At 38.6% G+C, this 23,658-nt stretch overlaps 1 protein-coding gene across 3 annotated transcripts in view; it reads right to left on the bottom strand.

Annotated features, from left to right (window-relative positions):
• The window catches only part of RNF141 (ring finger protein 141), a 42,759-nt gene extending 21,600 nt beyond the window's left edge, over positions 1-21,159 (bottom strand). The window contains exons 1-3 of one of the 3 annotated variants that reach the window (XM_047776305.1): positions 21,052-21,159; positions 7,863-8,062; positions 4,742-4,850 (exon numbers count right to left, since the gene is read on the bottom strand). In XM_047776305.1, coding sequence (XP_047632261.1) covers positions 4,742-4,850; positions 7,863-8,005 — 252 coding nt within the window. In that variant the 5' untranslated portion in view covers positions 8,006-8,062; positions 21,052-21,159. Of the gene's footprint in view, positions 1-4,741; positions 4,851-7,862; positions 8,063-20,710; positions 20,808-21,005 lie in introns of those variants that run through there. The other 2 variants (XM_047776306.1, XM_047776307.1) reach the window with 2 other exon arrangements.
• Between the last annotated feature and the right edge of the window lie 2,499 nt (positions 21,160-23,658).

Below are 23,658 nucleotides of genomic sequence, written 5' to 3'. Positions count from 1 at the left end.
CTGTATAGTAGAAAAAAAATATATAAATAAAAAAAATAATAAATGCTAGAGAGGATGTGGAGAAAAGACACCCTCTTACATGGTTGATGAGAAAGTAAATTTGGTGCAGCCACCATGGAAAACAGTATGGAAGTTCCTCAAAAACTAAAAATAGAACTTGCCACATATTCCAGCAATCCCACTCCTAGGCATACTTCTGGAGAAAACTCTAATTCAAAAAGATACATGCACCTCTGTGTTCATAGCAACACTTCTTTTTTAGGGCCATACTTAATGACATATGGAAGTTCTCAGGCTAGGGGTCAAATCAGAACTACAGCTGCTGGCTTATGCCACAGCCAGAGAAACACCACATTCAAGCCGCATCTACAACCTACACCACAGCTCACGGCAACACTGGAACCTTAACCCACGAAGCGAAGCCAAGGATTGAACCCATGTCCTCATGGATCCTAGTTGGATTCGTTACTGCTGAGCCACAATGGGAACTTCCTTAGCAACACTATTTACAACAGCCAAGACATGGAAACAACCCAAATGTCCATGGATGGATGAATGGATAAAGAAGATCTGGTACATATATACAATGGAATATGAGTCATAAAAAAGAATGAAATAATGCTATTTGCAGCAACATGAATGTTCATAGAGATTCTCATACTAAGCAAAGTAAGTCAGAAAGAGAAAGATTAAGTACCACATATCACTTTATAGGTGGAATCTAAAATATGACACAATTTGACATATCTTTGAAACAAAAACAGACCCATGGATAGAGAACAGCCAAGGGGGAAGAGAGGTGGGGAAGGAAATGATTGGGAGTTTGGGATTAGCAGAGGCAAGCTATCATATATAAGACAGATAAACAACAAGGTCCTACTGTATAGCATAGGGAACCATGTTCAATATCCTGTGATAAACCATAATGGAAAAGAATATGAAAAAGAATATTTATGTATAACCGAATCACTCTGCTGTACAGAATTTAACACAATATTGATTTATACTTCAATTAAACTTTAAAAATAATAAATAAGGAAAGCTTCAACCTATTCCATTTAAAATGAGAATATTTCTTCAATAGATTTTTGTTCACTCAATATATACTGAATTCTTGGAGTTCCTATCGTGGCTTAGGGGAAATGAATCTGACTAGCATTCATGAGGACCCAAGTTTGATCCCTGGCCTTGCTCAGTGGGTTAAGGATGTGGCATTGCCGTGAGCTGTGGTGTAGGTCGCAGTCACAGCTTGGATCTGGCATTGCTGTGGCTGTGGCATAGGCCATCATCTAGAGCTCTGATTCGACCTCCAGCCTGAGAACCTCCATATGCTGTGGGAGCGGCCCTAAAAAAAGCAAAAAAAAAAAAAAACCCAAAACAAAACAAACAAAAAACATATACTGAATTCTTACTAAGTACAAAGCACTACAGGCTGTAAGATATTCAAGGATGAATCTAGACAGAGTTCCTGCCCTTGGGAGCTTACTATCTACCAGGTGAACTAAGAACCTAAATAAATAATTCTATTCTTTTTTGTTTGTTTGTTTGTCTTTTTGCCTTTTCGAGGGCCGCTTCCCGCGGCATATGGAGGTTCCCAGGCTAGGGGTCGAATCGGAGCCATAGTCACCGGCCTACGCCAGAGCCACAGCAATGCGGGATCCGAGCCGCATCTGCAACCTACACCACAGTTCACGGCAATGCTGGATCCTTAACCCGCTGAACAAGGCCAGGGATTGAACCCGCAACCTCACGGTTCCTAGTCGGATGCATTAACCACTGTGCCATGACGGGAACTCCAATAATTCTATTCTTAATGTAGGATTTAATCATGAAGTATAAACAAAGTGTTGATGGAGTTTAGAAGAACCAAGAGAATTTGTTAGGGATGACTTTACAGATGAGATAGTATTTGAGGTGGACTTTTAAAGAGACATCAAGTTTAGACATTCAGAAATAAATGATGGGCCAAAAACTGATTTTTCATATGCCATTCCTACTTTTCATTGCCAGTAGAGTCCTAATTTTGTTTTGGTGCCTAACACTCCCTGAAATGATTCAGGAATCAATCCTGGTTAGTCTAATCTAAACCAATCACAGGAGTCACATCCTCTGCCAGCATAGTTATAAGAAGATGTGAGCTAATACTGATCCAATACTGATGGATCTGCTAGGTCTCTGAATTAGCCAGTCCAGAAGATACTTTATATTAGGATTTCTTGTCAAGTGAGGAAATAAATGTGTTTTTGTTTAAAATGGTGGGACAGGGGTTTTCTGTGACTTACAGCTGATGGCAATTTAAATGACAAAGGAATGGATATTCAGGTGAGGGAACTCAATGAGCAGAAGCACCAAGATGGGAAAGTAACAGCTATACAGTCTTAAATTAGTTAAACCTGGTGAGACTAATAGATTGCAAAAGGGGATAGTGGTAAAACAGAAAAGATAGTTTGGAGCCATATTATAAAGGGCCTCAAATGAAGAGTTGGGACTATTTTGAGGCCAAAGAACTGTTGAGGAATTTTAAGCAGAAAAGCTGCCTGATAAGAGCTGTGCTTTAGAAAGGTTATTTAGAAAGGTTATTCTCACAGCGTGGTAAATTAGAATTAGGAGAAAAGTCTTAAGGTGTGGAGATTAACCACAGAATCTAAGGCAATCTGGATGAGAAAAGAGGGGCCTTAGCATTAATTATAGTCTCCTTTAGAGTGTGAAACTTTGTCTTACAAACAAACTCCAGTGAAACTTGGTAGAGGTAAAACTGGCAAGATCAGCTGGCTAGTTACTGAGGAGAGAGCAAGAAAAGGAAAAAAAAAAGCGTGTTTTTCAGAAACAACCTTTGTCATTAGAGTTCTTATAAATTCACCCATGTGTCCTCTGAAGTTGACTTTCAAATAGTCCCAAAAGTCTATGTCTAGTGTAAACTTGCATATGGTGTTCCTAGGCTAGGGGTCGAATCCAAGCCACGGCTGCCATCCTACACCACAGCCACAGCAACGCAGGATCCCCCCGACCTACAGCACTGCTCACAGCAAGGCCAGATCCTTAACCCACTGAGTGAAGCCAGGAATCAAACCTGCATCCTCAAGGATGCTAGTCAGATTCGTTTCCACTGAGCCACAACAGGAACTCCAGATTTTGCATGTTTTAAGCCCAACTGGTCATTTCTTCTTTACCTTATTCCTTTGCAAAGTCAAAAGTTTCATATCCCCAAAATTCTTTTGGGAGTATGCATATTTGTAACACTATAAAAACCTCTAATTAAATATAAATAAAATATAAATATAAATATATATTAATATTTATTTATAAATATAGATATTAACAAACCCACTAACAGAAACAAAGAAAACAGAAAATGGAAAAATGTATAATTGGTATACAATTTTTGAGCCCAGGAATTGAAGTATAGATAACAAAATATGATCCAAGTTGTCAATATTTCCGTGTGTACTGTGTTATGATTTGTAACTGCTACCCATACTAGAATCACATTAGCTACCTCTGTGATGAATAATGCAAAAAATTTTGGTTCTCTGGCAGCTATTACAATGCTCTTTAATATTTGGATTATTTAAAAAAAATAAGCAAATGTCAGATGTGGACAGATTCAGCTGAATGGTATTAAACTATACTGCATATTTTCTCTTAATCAACTGTAAACTTTAACAGGCTCCATTCAATTTCAGGTACTTGGCCAAGTCTGAAATTAAGATTTTTGCTCCTCTAATCCTTTTTAAAGTTCTTTTACTGCTTAAATTGATTACCTTTCAAGTTTGATCAACTAAACACAATCAATCCTACCATACTCATAGCACAGTAGTAGCAAACATCCTCTGGGAAAATGCAGCATTTTATTTCGGTAACTTCAGAGTCCATAATACAAAAGAAGAAAAATCTCCTTATCCAGAAGTTCATTATGGATTGATGAGGAGTAGAATTAAGGGCATTCATGAATGACCAACTTGCTGTTTATATGCATATGGATGATTTTAGAGTAGGGGTTGGGACAGGAAGAAGCTTAATAAAATCCATTCCTTCATTTTCACCCAAAGTTCTGTGGCCTTGAAAAGGTTAAGAACCAGCTATTCTAATCTACCCATTAGTGGAAGAGCCTTCCTTATTCTCTACGATAGCTTTTATTATATTTCTTTTTTAGCACAGTTGATATATTCAATTACCTAAAATTTAAAGATGAACTGAGACAGCGCATTTTTGATGAAAAATCCATTCAATAACTAAAAATTACTAAAAAAAATCCAAAAAACTCACAATCCATTCTATAATTAAAAGTCAGCTTGTAAAAACCTTCCAAAAAACCGAAACTTTCTAATGAATTTTTAAATTATCATTTAATGAATAAAACCTAGTATTCTTTAAAAGAAACGATCTCCTAAGATAACTAAATTTTGAAAGAGTCATCCTAGAACTAAGTGAGGTGTCACCTTAGGATTCCACAGTCAGTTGAAATCCAAAAAGTGAGGTAGAAGGTAAGGATGAGCGTTTACTACCATCTTTCTTGATTATAAAAATTTCTGCTATACGGCAATTATACAACTAGTGAGATTCAAACAGTTAACTTGGTAGGCAAAAATAGTATCAAAACTTCTACGTAGTTATATAAATAAATGTTAATAACAACCAAATTATAAACATTTATTTCCACTACATTGTATTACACTACTAAATGTGGTTCTAACCACCACAGTAGTATAAGCTCGAAGTTGGAAGTCTCTATCACTCTCACCTTGGTACAGACTACCCGTACAACCACTTTCCAAAAGGCAGAGGAATCAGACCCAGGTTGTACCTCGAAAAGAAGATGCTTTTCCTGACCAGAAGCAACTTTAGCAGTCCTGAAAAGAGACAAACACATTTGTTAATTTTACGAAAAGCTATATAAAATAATGGAGCTATGAAACCAGGTTCAGGAAAGTTTAAAACAGAGAAGGAATATGAAGAAAACACACAAAGACAAATAACAATGACTGTAATAATTAGATTCTTAAAACACTGGGGTATACAGAATGTTTGACTATAAACATACAATTTAATTTCCAAGGTCAACAACATAAGGGAATGGTATTTCCAAATCTCTTTTTGTCATATCTATATCTCAATGGTCTTTAAATTTCTAACAAAGACAGCTAGGAGAAACATGTGCAAGGAATCAGATACTTAAAAAAGTTAGCTGGTTGCATTTATCCAAATTTTGACTATTGCCTTGGGTATACATAAAGCAGGAAAAAGTCGTGCTCTTGGTTAAGTCTTTCCTTAAACAACAACATTTACATACCTCTTTGAAGAAAAGTTTTAGATAATTTGAAACTGTCAATGAAGCAAATGATTTTGAGATGTTTATATAACTTTACTGTCTTCCCCTAGCAGAGTAATTCAAATTTAGAAAGTGACAGGATACTAACATAAAAATATAACACTTTTTAGGATAATTCAATATTGTGCTTCAATGCCAATTTACATCAATTCAAAGACATAATTAAGTACTGCAGCTCCCTTTTATCATTATTCACATTTCTCTCTGAGCACCAGTGGGGATATCACACTCAGAACTAAGGGACTTATAGCTAAATAAATTGAGGTCACTGAAAATTAAGCAACCAGCCCTAGGTAACAAAGTCTGCCAGTGAAAAGTAGTACTGCCAGTTTCCAGTTCTGTTTTCTAGATACCAAGCCAGGCTTCTTTTGTGTAGGTTTAACTTTACAGTTCTCAGACACCACTGAACTTGGGGAGTTGGTTTTAAGAAACAAATCCAGTCAGAAACATTCTGTGCTAAATAAATAAAAGAATAAATAAAAGGGAGATACTCTTTGCCATCACCTCTGTAATATGCAGTGAGCTGAGCTTGTGGATGCTTTCAAAGGACACGATTTATCCAGTATCTTTAGGCCAGAAAAAAAAATTTCACAGAGTAGACTAGGTGGACTGTACATAAGTTGTAAGACTCTAACAGGATGGTAAATGTCATTGATTAATCTTCAAAAAAGTTGAAACAACAAACATAAAAAAGTATTACAACCTTATGATACAACTAAATTCTCAATATAATTTTATTCCTTAAGAATATGGTCTCAAAAGTAATGCCCCAAATGTTACCACTTGGATGATCCTTTAAAAAAAGAAAGGAAAAAAAGGGAACAAAGTAAAATGCTAGTTTTAAAAACCCATGACCACATTTTTATTATAAAAGATCAGACAATACACATTATACACAGTTAAATATAAAACCTTCCTTCACTGCTCCCTGACTTCTATCAACTCCCCTGAGACTCAGTGTGCATCCTTCTAGTCCACTTTTTATGCATTTACATATACATCCATACAGGATCTATCCACATACCCATACAGGGTTTTCTGGAGGGTTTTGTTTTCTGATTTTTTTTTTTTTAATGAGTGAAATCCAGTGTTCCTAAAAAAAAAAATGATCATCTAAGACTAAGAGTTAAGACTGCTTTTATTCTTCATGACTGGCTTATAACAGGATATTCCAGCCATGTCCATAAAAAGGCTGTATTTCTCTCTTTATCTAGTGTGTTCTAGATAGCCAAGTACGTCTCTTACCCAACAGAGCTATCACAAAGCTTAGGGAGTACACCTGTGTATTTTACTCTAAACCATTAATAACAATTATAATATAAATTTATATACACTAAGTGGCCCCAGACTGCTAGGTGATTTTGTTTGGCCTTTTTGGGGTATAAGGAAAGGTAATTTGTGATAGTAGGAAGAACTTCAGGCTTAGGGAAAGCTGGATCTGTCATTAATACTTGGATTAACCACTTTAGGCAGAGTGCCTTACATATACTCTGTGATCAGTGAATGTTAGCTAAATTGAATAGACCAAAGAGAGAATCTTTAAGATCTCACTTATGCCAGTAAGTTATAACTATAACTCCAGGGAGAATGAAGATACATAGACATAGAAAGGTGGATATGGGTGCTGCTAAAGGAAGACTTAACAGAGAGAAGTGACATCTGCACTCCTGTCACTAGGGAAGAACACAGAAACAAAAATGGAATATTTAAAAGTGTGACAATCTGGGGTTATTCAGGGAAAAAGAGCCCTATGTATTTTAATAATTTCTATAGAGATCAATTTAAAAATTGCTTTAACAAAGAATAACTCACAAAGAGAAAGCTAAACTAAATTCTACTAGGTGTGCTCTTTAAGGAGGTAGAGAAGTTTATATTCCATTTAGAAATCTATTCAAAATTTTAAGTAGAGGGATTTCCTTGGTGGCACAGTGGGTTCAGGACCGAGCATTGTCATTGCTGTGGCTAGGGTCCCAACTGTGGCTCAGGTTCGATCCCTGGCTAGGGAACTTACACGTTAACACAGGTGCAGCCAAAAGCAACAACAACAAAAAACTAACAAAAAAAGTTAAGTAGAGATTTAAAGATGTTAGCTAATTAGAAAATACTTATAAACAAAATGTCTTAGTGATGACAAATCAATTATTACCATATATATATATCTGGCAAAATAATGATTCAGCGAACAAGTAGAAGATTTATTAACTAGATGAACTGGTTGATGTACAGAAACCTGAGTGCTCTTCAACTGTCCTAGGAGCCTTTCTCTACAGTGACTAACTGGTATATTCACTTCTGATATGCACTTCCTTTAGTGCTTTCAATCAAGGGTCAATTTATATGTTTGTGTTCAAACTGAAGTTCCCTCCATTCTTTTGGTCCTATGACATTTTTTAAAATAGCCACATAGAAGCTTTATTTTCTGCTATTGAAAACATTGTCTTACCAATCAATACTTCCAGTTACCTCTCAGATAGTCACAACATCGGGGCACACATCAGAGGGGAAAATAAAATGAAAAAAGAGCAAGCCTTACACATCATTAAGTTCAGCTACTCTCCCAAGAAATTCTTCATAAGTTAAGGAGCCACTTTCTCGAACCAATGTGACATGTTTTGCTACTTTTTCTGGTAACTTGTTAAGAACCAACTGAGTCTGATCCGAAATTTGCTGTCCCATGATGAAGTGACGTCTTATGAAATCCAGAAAGAATATTGCTTCACATAGTTTCTATTCCTTCGAGAAAATGAAGAAAAATAGGAATATCTTTAAGTGAGATGTCAACAGACTTACATAAGCCTAAGGTGGAATATATTTAAACAACTATATTTTAAGTAGAGATTTACAGTTTTATTTTTTAAGATTATATAGTTAAATGAGAAAAGAGGACTCATTTACCTTACTGGGAGGGCAATGAACCTCTAATTCCTGTAATTTTGCCAAGTCAAAACCATCACACACACACATTTAAGTGACTGTATTTAATAGGGAGCTTGTTTATCTTATATAATTTTCCTAAGAACATTTCCTGACTGCTTACCACATGTCAGGTTCCAAACTAAGGGCTTTCCATATATTATCTCCTTTATTTCTCCCAACAACCCTAAGAGGTAGGCATTATTATAATCCTATTTTACAGATAAGGAAATAGAGCTGAGTAAAAGTTAAACAGTTGGTAAATGGCTTGAGTGAACTTTGAACTCATGTTTTTCAAATTCTACTGCTCATAAACACTGATATACTATGTATACATGCTATAAATGATATAATCATGATAAAATAGGCTAGCTAAAATTTTTGTTTACTTTTATAAATGTACAACTTAATTGTAAAATATATGTAAATTAAGGAGTTCCTGTTGTGGCTCAGCAGTAACAAACCCAACTAGTATCCATGAGGATTTGGTTCAATCCCTGGCTTCGCTCAGTGGGTTAAGGATCAGTGTCACTGTGAGCTGTGGTGTAGGTCAAAGACACAGCTCCAATCCAGTGTTGCTGTGGCTGTGGCCTAGGCTGGCAGCTGTAGCTCCAATTCAACCCCTAGCCTGGGAACTTCTATATGGCACAGGTGTGGCCCTAAAAAGCAAAACAACAACAACAGGAGTTCCCGTCGTGGCGCAGTGGTTAACGAATCCAACTAGGAACCATGAGGTTGCGGGTTCGATTCCTGTCCTTGCTCAGTGGGTTAACGATCCAGCATTGCTGTGAGCTGTAGTGTAGGTCGCAGATGCGGCTTGGATCCTGCGTTGCTATGGCTCTGGCGTAGGCTGGCAGCTACAGCTCCGATTAGACCCCTAGCCTGGGAACCTCCATATGCCTCGGGAGCAGCCCAAGAAATAGCAAAAAGACAAGACAAAAACAACAACAACAACAACAAAATATATATATATATGTAAATTAAAGACTTTTATTTGAAAAATCTAAGGAAATTAAAATGTTAGCTTATTTGGAGTTCCTGTCATGGCTCAGTGGTTAACGAACCCAACCAGTAACCATGAGGTTGTGGGTTTGATCCCTGGCCTCGCTCAGTGGGTTGAGAATCTGGCATTGCCATGAGATGTGATGTAGGTCACAGACGCAGCTCAGTTCTGATGTTGCTGTGGCTGTGGTGTAGGCCAGCAGCTACAGCTCCAATTCGACCCCTAGCCCGGGAACCTCCATATGCTGCATATACCTAAAAAGATTAAAAAAAAAAAAAAAGTTAGCTTATTCAACTACCTTACATTTTCCAATTAGAAAAAAAAAAAATCACCTTTTGCTTTTCAACTCCTTTAGGTTTTGTTTGTTTTCGCTTTTTGTTGTTGTTGATTAGGGCCGCACCTGTGGCATATGGAAGTTCCTGGGCTCAGGGTCTAATTGGAGCTGCATCTACTTGTCTACACCACAGCCACAGCAATGCCAGATCTAAGCCATGTCTGACCTACAACAGAGCTCATGACAACACCAGAGCCCCAAATGAGCAAGGCCAGGGATCAAACCTACATCCTCAGGGATACTAGTCAGATTCATTTCCATTGTGCTATGATGGGAACTCCTCCTTTTGGTATTTTTAACCTAAAATTTATCTAATTTTTTTCCTAAACATGAAGGTGATATTTTAGTTACAAGTCTGCATCACTACTTTAATAATCTACTATCAGCGTAAATCAGTAATTTACAGAACTGGCTTTAAATTTAATCATGAAACATTTAATCATCACTTATTCTAAAGTCTTGAAAGACATAATTCTATGTACTATGGCTAGAGAAGAGTTCAATGTTCTTATTCTAGACAGTTTTTTTTCCCTTTTGGTAAATAATGATTTATCAGAATATCAAGCACTGAGATATGGTTAAAACAGAAAATAATTTTTTTTTTTGTCTTTTTGCCATTTCTTGGGCCGCTCCCACGGCATATGGAGGTTCCCAGGCTAGGGGTCTAATCGGAGCTGTAGCTGCCAGCCTACGCCAGAGCCACAGCAACTCGGGATCCGAGCCACATCTGTGACCTACACCACAGCTCACGGCAACGCCGGATCGTTAACCCACTGAGCAAGGCCAGGGACCAAACCCGCAACCTCATGGTTCCTAGTCAGATTCGTTAACCACTGTGCCACAACGGGAACTCCTATAATTTTTTTTTTTTTGGTATTTATATATCATGATATATTCTATAACTAAGATAGAAATCCTAATTCAATAAGAATACCATTAATAATAGTAAAATTAACTAATACCCATTGACCACTTCCATTGTGTAACACAATCTTCTAAGAACTTTACATGTACTCAGGAATTCAATCACTTAAATCCCCATGATAACCATTTTATAGATGAAGAAACAGGATGGTTAAGGAAATAAGTGCAGAGGTTAAAATAACAAAGTCACAAAGCTAATAGTAAAGTTAAAAAATAAAGTTAGAAAAAGAAAAAAGCATTACAATTTAAAAAAATCTGATACCCCCTCCTCCAAGAAATTCCATCTTATTTACCTATCAAAGACTATCATTTTCTGGCTATGTATGGCACAGAGAAATCTACTCAACATTCTGTGATAAACTAGATGGGGAGAAACATGTGTATATGTATCAGTGAATCACTCTGCTGTACAGCAGAAAGTAACATAATATTGTAAACCATTACACTTCAATAAAATTTTTAAAAAGACTATCATTTTACTTTACCTGAATTAACACTCATATCATGTAACGCAGGTAAAACATTAACAATTTATACCAAAAAGTTTGTCAGGAAATCTGCTTTATCATTTAATCAAAAAATTAAAAGTTACAACACTAAAATATAAAGTACATAACTTTAAAATATAAAATAATTTATAAGAGTTCTCAGTAACCATAAATACACAGCTTTTCCTTTTGGTATTCAAATTTAATGTATTATATTTGAGGTTTAGTATTTTAAGTCATATTAAATACAGAAAAGTACAACTGTACTAAAAAGAAAAACTCAACAATTACTGTTTTGAATCTGAGCCTACTTGGCAATGATATATGTGTGTATTACAGAGACAAATGAAGGGAAATTGCTGAGGATGATCCAGGCTACTAAAAAGTATCTCTGAAGGCAAAACTTACATATTTTAAATATAGCCAAGTGGATTCACAGCAACTACCATTTGTGTTGATGACCCAAAGACAAGAGTGCATGCCTGCCCAATCTGTGGATGACTAAAACTGGAATGAATAACGTACACTGAATACCAGAATCAAGACGGAAATGGAGGAGTTCCCACTGTGATGCAGTGGAAATGAATCCAACTAGTATCCATGAAGATGTGGGTTCAATCCCTGGCCTTGCTAGGAGGGTCAGGGATCTGGCATTGCCATGAGCTGTGGTGTAGGTGGCAGATGCAGCTCAGATCCCATGTTGCTATGGCTGTGGTGCAGACTAGCAGATGTAGCTCCGATTCGACCTCTAGCCTGGGAATCTCCATATGTCTTGGGTGCAACCCTAAAATGCCAAAAAAAAAAAAAAAGACAGAAGTGGATACTGATTGTCTGAAACAGAATAAATTATGTCAAATATGACTAAAAGTTAAATTTTGAATATATTTTGAAAGGTACATAAAGCACATAGGTAAGACATGTGTAAAAACAATTAAATTATAAAAAAAAGTGTGAGAGTTCCAGTCAAAATAAGTCAACAGTAAATAGGGATAAGAAAGATGCTAAAATAATCCTAAACTCTTGCTAGAAGTAGATACCCAGAGCAAGAGCCTAGGCCCACTGTGCTCTGAAATGGTTCCGACACATTCAAGTTCTGTGATCAGCTCTAAGCAGTCACTTTTATTAAAGGGCACTACTCCTTGGGACATATTTGGGAGAGCACACAAGATATTATGAATCAAGGAAAAGAAATACAGCAGTTTATTCTAGATAATCATAGTTCAGTAACAACATGGAGCAGCATAATAGGTCTATTCAAATACTTGAAGATCTTTCATGTGCAAGAGGAAGTAGCATTTATTTTATATAATTACAGAGACCAGAATGGCCAATAGGTATAAATTAGGCTGATTTCAAGTCAATATAAGAATTTCTGGAGTTCCCATCACAGCTCAGTGGAAACAAATCTCACGAGTATCCGTGAGGACACAGGTTTGATCCCTGGCCTCGCTCAGTGGGTTAAGGATCCGGCGTTACAGCGAGCTGGGATGTAGGTTGCAGAGGTGGCTTGGATCCCTTGTTCCTGTGGCTGCGGCATAGACTTGCAGCTAGAGTTCCGATAGGACCTCTAGCCTGGGAACCTCCATATCCTTAGGGAGAAGCCCAAATACACACACACACACACACACACAGAATTTCCTATCATCCATATTACATACACACACACACACACACACAGAATCTCCTATCATCCATATTTATTCAGAAGGTTTAAGGCATGCCAGCTTACTTTCATTGGACATGTGGGGATGTTTAAACAAAGCTAAGAAGCTCATCTAATTGGTGTTTTAGAAAAGATTTTTGCTTGAGGGAAAAGTGAAGAAGGAGATATCTAACCTAATATATCACTCCCAAAGCGAAACTCTAGCAATCCTGTACTAATCCATCAAAATGCATTAAAATATTCTAATCAACCAGAATGAAAACTTTAATATAATTCTTTTTTTCCATTTTTCAGGATGAGTATAAAAACTAAAATTAGAGAATATAAAAATGATGAATGTTCCTACATAAGGGAAATATATAAGCCCTTGATTTTATTGAAACTGTGGAACTAGTGGATCTTGTAAACTGAAGTTCAATGCACTGTGCAAAGCGCAGTTTTTAAAAACTTTTTTTTATTAGAGTTGACTTACAAAATTCTGTCAATTTCTCCTGTATAGCAAAGTGACCCAGTTATACACACACACACACACACACATTCTTTTTCTCACATTATCCTCCATCACTGTGATTGGATATAGTTCCCTGTGTTATACAGCAGGACCTCATTGCTTATCCATAGCAAATGCAACAGTTTGCATCTACTAACCCCAAAATCCCAATCCATCCACACTCCCCTCATTCCCCCTCCCCCCAGAAAACACAAGTTTGCCCTCCATGTTCATGATCTATTTCTGTTTTGTAGGTAGATCATCTATGCCATATTTTAGAACCTACATATAAGTGATATCACATGGTGTCTGTCTTCCTTTCTGACTTACTTCACTCCATATGAGTTTCTAGTTCCATCCATGTTATTGCAAATGGCATTATATATTGCCCTTTTTTTCTGGATGAGTAGTATTCCATTGTATATGTGTACCACATCCAGGATGAAAACTTTAAATTATACCTAGAATTCTTTTTTTGCGGGGGGGCTTTTTAGGGTCACACCTGTGGCATATGGAAGTTCCCAGGCTAGGGGTCAATTCGGAGCTGCAGTTGCCACCACAGCACAGCCACGTCAATGCCAGATCTGAGCCACATCTTTGACCTATGTGACAGCTTGCAGCAATGCCAGATCCTTAATCCTCTAAGTAAGGCCAGGGATCAAACCCACGTCCTCATGGATCCCAGTTGGGTTTGTTACCACTGAGTCACAATGGGAACTCCCATATACCTATAACCTTTAACATAGAAAAAATTAAATTTCTGAAATATACATTCTTAAGATTCCATGTAAAACATATAGTAATTTAATCAATATGCCTGCCAAACAGACATTAAAAAAATTTAGTTGTTTATTGAGTTAGAAAGTGGTTCCTTTTAAAAGGTAAAATTCTAATTATATGCAAATAGCATGACAAAATATATAGAAACCATGAGGTTGCGGGTTCGGTCCCTGCCCTTGCTCAGTGGGTTAATGATCCGGCGTTGCCGTGAGCTGTGGTGTAGGTTGCAGACGCGGCTCGGATCCCGCGCTGCTGTGGCTCTGGCATAGGCCTGTGGCTACAGCCCCGATTCGACCCCTAGCCTGGGAACCTCCATATGCCATGGGAGTGGCCCAAGAAATAGCAAAAAGACCAAAAAAAAAAAAAAAATAGAAAACCCTAAAGACTTCACACAGACTACTAGAACTGATAAATTCAGCAAGAGAGTAGGATACAACATACAGAAATCTGTTTCATTTCTTTATACTAACAACGAAATACCAGAAAAGGAAAAAAAAAATCCCTTTTAAAATCACATTAAAAAACATACTTAGTAATAAACCTGACTTATACACTAGAATTTTCCTGATAAAGGAAATTGAAGATGATTCAAAGAAACGGAAAGATAACCCATGCTCTTGGATTGAAAAAATTAACAATGTTAAATGGCCATACTAGTCAAAGTAATCTACAGACTTAAATTAATCCCTATCAAATTACTCATGACATTTTTCACAGAACTAGAACAAATAATCCTAAAATTTATATGGTACCATAAAAAACCCAGAGTTGCCAAAACAATCCTGAGGGAAAAAAACAAAGACGAGGCATATCCCTCCCAGACTTCAGACAATACTACAAAACTACAGTAATCAAAACAGCATGGTATTGGCCCCAAAACAGACATATGGATCAATGGAACAGAGAACACAGAAATAAACACACATACCTACAGTCAATTAATCTTTGACAAAAGAGGCCAGAACATACAATGGAGAAAAGAGAGTCTCTTCAGCAAGTGATGTTGGGAAGGTTGGTGGCCACATGTAAATCAATTAAGTTAGAACATTCCCTCACATCATACATGAAAATAAATTGCAAATGGCTTAGACTTAAACGTGACACCATAAAACTCATAGTTCTCAAGAGAACATAGGCAAAACATTCTATGACATAAATCATACCAATGTTTTCTTAGGTCAGTCATCCAAGATAATGAAAATAAAAGCAAAAATAAATGGGATCTAATCAAACTTACAAGCTTTTGAACAGCAAAGGAAACCATAAGCAAAACCAAAAGAACCTAGAGAATGGGAGAAAATATTTGCAAAAGATGCAACCAACAAGAGCAACCAACCAGCAAATGCAACCAACATTAATGTCCAAAAAAAAAAAAAAAAAAATATATATATATATATATATATCTCATACACACACACACAGCTCATACAACTCAATTAAAAAAAAAAAAAGCTGGAGTTACTGTCGTGGCTCAGTGATTAACGAATCTGACTAGGAACCACGAGGTTGCAGGTTCGATCCCTGGCCTTGCTCAGTGGGTTAAGGATCTGTCGTTGCTGTGAGCTGTGGTGTAGGTCACAGATGTGGCTCAGATCCTGAGTTGCTGCTGTGGCTGTGGCGTAGGCCTGTGGCTACAGCTCAGATTGGACCCCTAGCCTGGGAACCTCCCTATGCTGCAGGAGTGGCCCTCAAAAGCAAAAAGACAAAAAGACAAAAAAAAAAGCCAGCCCAATAAAAAAATAGGCAGAAGACCTAAATAGACACTTCTCTAAAGAAGACATACAGATGGCCAACAGGCAGGAAAGATGCTCAACATCACTAATTACCAGAGAAATGAAAATCAAAACTACAATGAGGTATCCCCACACACCAGTCAGAAAGGCCACTGTTAAGAAGACTACAAATAATACTGGACAGGGTGTGGAGTGAAGGAAACCTCCTACACTGTTGGTGGGAAGGTAAACTGGTGCAGCCACTGTGGAAAATAGTATGGAGGTTCCTCACAAAACTAAAAATTCAGCTACCTTATGATCCAGCAATTCCACATCTGGGCATATATCTGGAAAAAACTAATTCATAAAGATACATGCACCTCCATATTCAAAACAGCACTATTTACAATAGCTAAGACATGGAAACAACCTAAATGTCCATGACAGATGAATGGATAAAGAAGATGTGATCTGTGTGTTTATTTATATAAATATATATATATATATAAAACAATTGAATATTTTGCCATCTGCAACAACATAGATGGACTTGGAGGGTATTATGCTTAGTAAAATAATTCAGACAAAGAAAGACAAATACTGTATGATATCACTTACCTGTAGAAACTAAAAAATAAAACAAACTAGTGAGTATAATAAAACAAAGAAACATTCACGGATATAAAGAACAAACTTGTAGATGTCAGTGGGGAGAGGGAAGTGGGGCAGGCAAGACAGGGATAGGGCATTAAGAGGTACAAACAACTGTGTATAAATAAGCTATAAGGATATATTGTACAATACAGTGAATATGGCCAATATTTTGTAACTATAAATTGAATACCTTTAAAAATTGTGAATCACTATGTTGCATATCCAAAACTCATATAATACTGTACATCAATTATACCTCAATAAAAATGTTCCCAGAGCTCCCATTGTGACTCAGTGGATTAAGAATCTGACTGCAGTGGTTTACTAGGTTGCTGCAAAGGTGAGGGTTTGATCCCTGGCCCAGCACAGTGGGTTGCCACAGTTGGCAGCTGTGGCTTGGTCAATGCCTGGCCCTGGAATTTTTATATGCAGCTGGTGTGGCCATAAAAAAAAAAAGCCTCCCCCCAACGCTAAAATAAAATAGTACCTTTTGTTTCTGCATTGTTTTGATCTGATGTCCTAACTTTGACTAAGGTTTAAAATTTGAGGTCACATATTAACTTGTTATCTTATAATTGCACTTAGTATCTGGGAAATGTGATCATTAACTCCTCAGATTAAAAGGGAACAGGGAGTTCCCGTTGTGGCGCAGTGGTTAACGAATCCGACTAGGAACCATGAGGTTTCGGGTTCGATCCCTGCCCTTGCTCCATGGGTTAACGATCCGGCGTTGCCGTGAGCTGTGGTGTAGGCTGCAGACACGGCTCAGATCCCACGTTGCTGTGGCTCTGGCATAGGCCAGTGGCTACAGCTCCGATTAGATCCCTAGCCTGGGAACCTCCATATGCCACGGGAGTGGCCCAAGAAATAGCAAAAAAAAAAAAAAAAGACAAAAAAAAAGGGAACAGTATTGGGGTTCCCGTTGTGGCTCAGAGGAAATGAATCTGACTAGTATCCATGAGGACACAGGTTTGATCCCTGGCCTCACTCAGTGGGTTAAGGATCCTGCTTTGCCATGAGCTGTGGTGTAGGTTGCAGACATGGCTTGGATCTGGCATTGCTGTGGCTGTGGTCTAGGCCAGCGGCTAGGGCTCCCAATTGACCCCTAGCCTGGGAATCTCCATATGCTGCGGTGTCCCACACCACAGCTCACAGCAACACTAGATCATTCAACCCAGCAAACAAGGCCAGGGATTGAACCGGCATCCTCATAGATGCTAGTTGGTTTTGTTACCAGAGCCATGATGGGAACTCCTCACTGTTCTTTATTTCAATGTTCTTTTTAAAAGATATTTTATTACAGTTGATTTACAATGTTCTGTCAATTTCTTCTGTCCAGCAAAGTGACCCAGTTATACATATATATATGTACATTTTTTTCTCACATTATTTTCCATCATGTTCCATCACAAGTGACTGGATACAGTTCACTGTTCACTTTATATACAGCAAGATCTCATTGCTTATCCACTCCAAATGAGATGATCACTGTTCTTAAAAACAGTGGTTCTCAACCTGGTTCAGTGGAAAGGGCCTGAGATTTACAGTTCATTTTGAATACTATAAACTGATAAATATTAATGTCCATCATGAGCATAAAAAATGCCTCTGTGATCTATATGCAATAAAATCACAATCAAGTGTGCAAGCATGCTCACAAAACAATCTGCTGAGGCCACCCTCTAGTCACCCGCCCCAGGTTTTTCAAAGTCCCTCTCTGGTGACTCGGCACATTCTTCTATCACAGCACATGTCATCAGTGAGGTCACTTAAACATCCCCCTCTATGAGGGTAGAAGCTGTGTTCTTTCTCCTAGCAGATACATAAGCACACCATAAATGTTTACGAATGGATATGGTAAATACTGTCAACAGTTTTTTTTTATTATTAATTTAGTATTCTGACGTTTGTTAACCTGTTCAGTCACCTACTAGTTGGAGAGATGCTGAAATTACAAAAAATACATGCGGGAGTTCGCGTCGTGGTGCAGTGGTTAACGAATCCAACTAGGAACCATGAGGTTGCGGGTTCGATTCCTGCCCTTGCTCAGTGGGTTAACGATCCGGCGTTGCCATGAGCTGTGGTGTAGGTTGCAGATGCGGCTCGGATCCTGTGTTGCTGTGGCTCCAGCGTAGGCTGGCAGCTACAGCTCTGATTAGACCCCTAGCCTGGGAACCTCCATATGCCTCGGGAGCGGCCCAAGAAATGGCAAAAAGACAAACAAAAACAAAAACAAACAAACAAAATACATGGAAGACAAAATATAAAAATTGTAAAAAAGTTATCATTAATGTTTATTATGTAAATTGACAAATGTTCATTATTTGCTATGAGCAGAATATTTCCCTCTGTATCATGAAACAGTAGTACTGAATAGGAGTTAATTTGCAAACCACTGGCATAGAATTCATCAAGACAAATCTCTGGTTAAGATTTCTCAAAGGACTGGCAGCTCTCACACTATTGTGCCACCTATAATTTAGTCCTTTCAAGCAGGATAACAATGTGCTTTCAGAAAATATTTGAAGGATTTTCTAAATAAAGAATACTGTTATTTTGAAACTCATAAGAATGTCAGGGATTCCAAAAATGCCACATTCTCTGATGGGTGGTAACATACACTCAGTCACTTATTTTTCTAACAAATGAACTGTTGTGATTCAAATATTCTTTAGAAAGATATGAAAATCACATCATGGGTAGCTAGGGAAAAAAAAAATCTCCATGAAAATTTAAACCATATCCATTCATAAAAGGATTAAAGCAAAGATGAAAAGCCTGGAAGTGCAATATGACTGGTTCACAAACACTGTAGTACTGAGAAAACCCTCTGAAACCTGTTCTCCATGAAATTTTGTATCAACTTCTTTACTTACCAGATATTTATAGTCCAAATAATCATCAACTAATTTCACTAAGTCTGCTTTAGTATCAGTGCTAAGCACAAAAAACTAGGTTCCTAAAGATAGCTTCTCATTCCTTACCCAGACTCTAGATCTATAAACAGATTATCCAGGGTCTTTCAAGACAAGAAATTAACAGCAGTTATAACAACTAGTCAGAAGCACTATGGAGTCTGGAATACTTGTTCTGGGCTCGAAGATCTTAATCAGACAAAAATTTTACAGAAAGAAAAACTATAAAAGGACAGTACTTTAAGACCGAAACAGATTTCTGATATCACCAGTGTGTTTACTAGATAAATTTCATATTTGGAAAAATGCACTAACTAGACTTGTAAGAATTTTCTCTGGATCTTCTCTGCCTTTTGGGGAGGAGAAGGGGACAGGAAGTGTGTCAAGACTTCAGATGTGAAAAGAAGGATCAGGCTACAGACACCAAATATAAAGTTCACTTATACCAAATGGTTATTTTGGAAACATATAACCATATCCTGGAAGAAAACATCTAGAAACTGCGGGCAGGCAGCATCAAAGGAAAGGAGAAAAATTCCCACTATTTTTGAGTTTTAAATTCAGAAAGTAACACTTTTTAGTGGAGTGATTTCAATACAGAGGTGAAAATTCAGAATCATTTGTCCGGGGCACTTCATGTTCCAGAAGAAATTCAGAACTGGAAGCTCATTTTATAATAAAAAAAAAATGGGCGGAAGGTGGTGGAAAAGAATTATTTCATGCACAAGAGCTAAGAATTATAAACCATAGGGGAATTCGCGTCCTGTCTCAGTGGTTAACCCTGCTAGCATACATGAGGGCATGGTTGGATCCCTGGCCTCCCTCAGCGGGTTAAGGATCCGGCCTTGCTGTGAGCTGCGGTGTAGGTCTTAGACATAGCTCAGATCCGGCGATGCTGTGGCATAGGCCGACAGCTACAGCTCACATTATACCCCTAGCTTGGGAACCTCCATATCTGCTAGTGGGGCCCTAAAAAGGCAAAAGACAAAAAAAAAAAAAAAGAAAGAAAGAAAAAAGAAAAAAAAAGAATTATAAACCATAGGAAGTGTCAAGGCCTCTTTAAAAATACGCCAGAGATAATAACTGAATCATTTGGCACTGTGAAACAGGACAGGGTCAGAATATGGTTTGTACACTACAATTTTAATGGGACTGGGGATAAACTTGAACAATAACAATAAACCTACATTCTGTAACATAATAAAAATAACTGAAATAAATCATTTCAAAAACGAAGACAGAAAGTTTCCTTTCCAGGAATTAGTACCACCATTAACAAGCAAACTTCGGGTCTCACAGCAGCTGGTTCGACAAGGCCAGACCTTTGGGAAGAAGAGTAGTCTAAGCTAATTTAGAAAGGGAAGGCAGGTTAAGCAGACCGAGCCCAGGCAAGGCTTTCTAATACCTGGTGTCCAGTGCGCTGTGGGCTCAGAGTTTCCAGCCCCACCAGGGCGTTTACTAAACACAACCACCACCCTCCCACCACCACCCTTCCTCAAGCGCACCTGCGCTACGACCAACAGTTGCCTCCACTGGCGGACAGACTGCACCGGCGCCAATATTCAAAAGCGGGTCCTCGCTGGAGGAGGAAAAGCTCTCTCCCGCCCCCGCCCCTCCAACGCCACCACCCGCCCCCTCACAACAGGAAAAGCCACCTCCACACCCAGCTACTACAAACAAAGTGAGAGAGACTGCGCCAGTCCTAAGCCGAGGCCTAGAAAAGGCGACGGGGTGGGGTTTGTTTCCCTACAGAAGCCCGGAGCGGCACTCAAAGCCTGGCCTATGTTTCTACTCCCGTACCGAGAGTGATAGGCTGGGAAAAGAAGCAGCGACAGGCGGAGCTCACCCCAGGTTCAAGGCATCCCGCTTCCGGCAGTTGCGGCACCGCCCCAGCCAGCGGCTCAGCCCCTCGGGCGGCGGGGCTGCTGGGTCCACTACTTGGTCGCACTTCAGTGACGCACAAGCCCCGCCTCCAGCGCGTTGCTTGGAAACAGTGTTCAACCTTCCTCCCCAAAGTTCGGCTCAGGATCTCTGGCTTCCCTTCTTCTGAACACCTTCCAGGCCAGGCCCAGAGGCCATCCGAGAGGGAGGGGTGGCGGCGAAAGGCAAGAAGGGTGCCATGACCTAGTGGCGGCGGGAGAGGCCTTGCCTGGCAGGCTCCCCGTGGCTAAGGCTCCATGAGGCGGCCATGGCTGCCGCCTGGCCGATTGCTGCCTCTCCTGGCCCCATCTCCCTAGCAAAAGCCCAGCTGGTGACAAAGGCACTGCGAGCTCCAGTTTGGTCGAGGGTTGTAGTGCAAGCCACTACTTAGGCTTCCAACCTCCCACTGGTATAGCTACACATATATCGTCTCGTTTCTTTATCATGAAAAGGGACCATATGCTCACCTACCTAGGTTAAGAAGTGTGAAAGAGAATACAAAGTACAGGTTCAAAATTGTAAGCCTAATACATGGCAACTATTATTATCATGAACTTATGTTGGCCAAATCTTGGCGTTTCAGAACATTTGTAGGTAATAATTACTCTCTATTAAGCATCTATTGTGTACTAAATACTATACTAGACACTTTACAGGCATTGCTTTTGTTTAAATAGTTCACTCCGTATATAAACAGCAAGGCAAAGGTTTAAACCCAGGAAGTGGTATTGACCCTGTTTCCTGTATGCTTAGCAGCTAAATTAAACTACTGTTTATGCTTGTTCCTGTTTCCACACTCATCCTCCCCCTGTCATTTGTTGATTTACCTTGTAAAGAACTAATCCTGCCTTCTGATAATAGACATGTGTAGACAGTTTACTACATGCCTTGCTCTAAGTAGTTTGAACGCATGAATTCACTTAATCGTCACAGCAATCCCATGAGGTAGGTATTCTTAACACTTTTATTTTACAGTTGAAGAAGGAGGAAAGTCAATTACGTTTTCCAAGATCAATCAGTAAGGAGCAGAGGCAGATTCAAACCCAAGCTGACTGAACTCTGATCCTGCACTTTTAACTCTTGTTCTAAACTGCCTGGGTGAGACTTCATTAGGGCCAGGTCCATGTGTCTGTGTACTCCTTTTTATACCTTATGGAAAGGGTACTGAGGACTGTCTCCCTGACAACCAGGGCAAAACCTGACATGCAATAACGGAAGAACAAATCTGACTCCATATTAGGTCTGTTGCCTGTGCTTAGTCATGCTCTGCACCTTTTGTAAAAGAATATTGCCTATAGCTTGAAATATGCAGATAACCTGACCACGACCTGACCTGAACAGAGAAAAACAGGAACATCGTGACCTGACCTACATGGACAGCTACAAAAACAAAGGATCCAGACACCAAGAAGTTTGCAACAACTCATCATGCCCCTCCCTCAGCCTGCTTTTAAAAGGGGGTTGCTGAAAGCCTTGGAAAATTTCCATTTTTTTAAGGCGTGAGCCACCCATATCACTGAAAGGCCTTGCAATAAATCTTTTCTCTGCTTCAAATTCCGACATTCCGGTGTTGTTTAGCTTCATTGTGCATCCAGCACACGGACTTGCATTCAGTAACAGAAATTGTTCAACATTTGAACATTTGATGAATATTTGAAAGTGGGGAAAACTAAAAGCCTAATAATGAACTATATATAATTATTTAGTAAGTTTTTTAAAATCTGCTTACGTTCCACAAGTCCTATTAGTTGAGCTTAATCTGGGGCAAGAGTCAGGAATAGTTCTCTGAAAAAATTGCCTTCGATTAAATATAATGTTAGAGATTTTTTTCTTTTTTTTTTAGGGCCGCATCTGTGGAATATGGAGTTTCCCAGGCTAGGGGTCTAATCAGAGCTGTACTGTAGCTGCCGGCCAATGGCCTATACCACAGCCATAGCAACACAGGATCCAAGCCTCGTCTTCAACCTACACCACAGCTCACGGCAACGCCAGATCCTTAACCCACTGAGCGAGGCCAGGGATTGAACCTGCAACCTCATAGTTCCTAGTCGGATTCATTTCCGCTGCACCACAATAGGAACTCCAATGTTGGAGGTTCTAATCAGTGTTAGAAAATAAGACAAATGTTGGGAGGGGAAAAAACATATCTATTTAAATTTTAAGAGACTTTATATTTTAGCATAATCTGAGCCTGGGAATTAGGAACGTCACTCTACAAATTGCCTTCAATTCCATAAAATAGGACCAGTACTCTTATATACCTCGTGGAAAGGGTAGTAAAGATTAGGCAAGACTCCAAGACTAAAATATTTTAAAAGTAGTATTAACTTAGTGTTATTATGGACATCTCTAGGTAGTTCTTTCTCATCACTACAGCTTTTTTTTAGTTTTGCATAAGAATAATGAATTAGCTAAAATGTAAAACAGAATAAGACATTAATAAGGATTCTTAAAAACCATAATGGAAGAGGTTAGAAATTCTCTCTGGAATAGGACATAGGAAGTTGTTTTGTAGCAAGATAAGGAAAAAGTT

The sequence above is a fragment of the Phacochoerus africanus genome, chromosome 4, assembly GCF_016906955.1.
Source record: "Phacochoerus africanus isolate WHEZ1 chromosome 4, ROS_Pafr_v1, whole genome shotgun sequence".
Lineage (NCBI taxonomy): Eukaryota > Metazoa > Chordata > Mammalia > Artiodactyla > Suidae > Phacochoerus > Phacochoerus africanus.
Note: the sequence above shows the minus strand (reverse complement) of the source record. Positions and strands in the feature narration are given on the sequence as shown.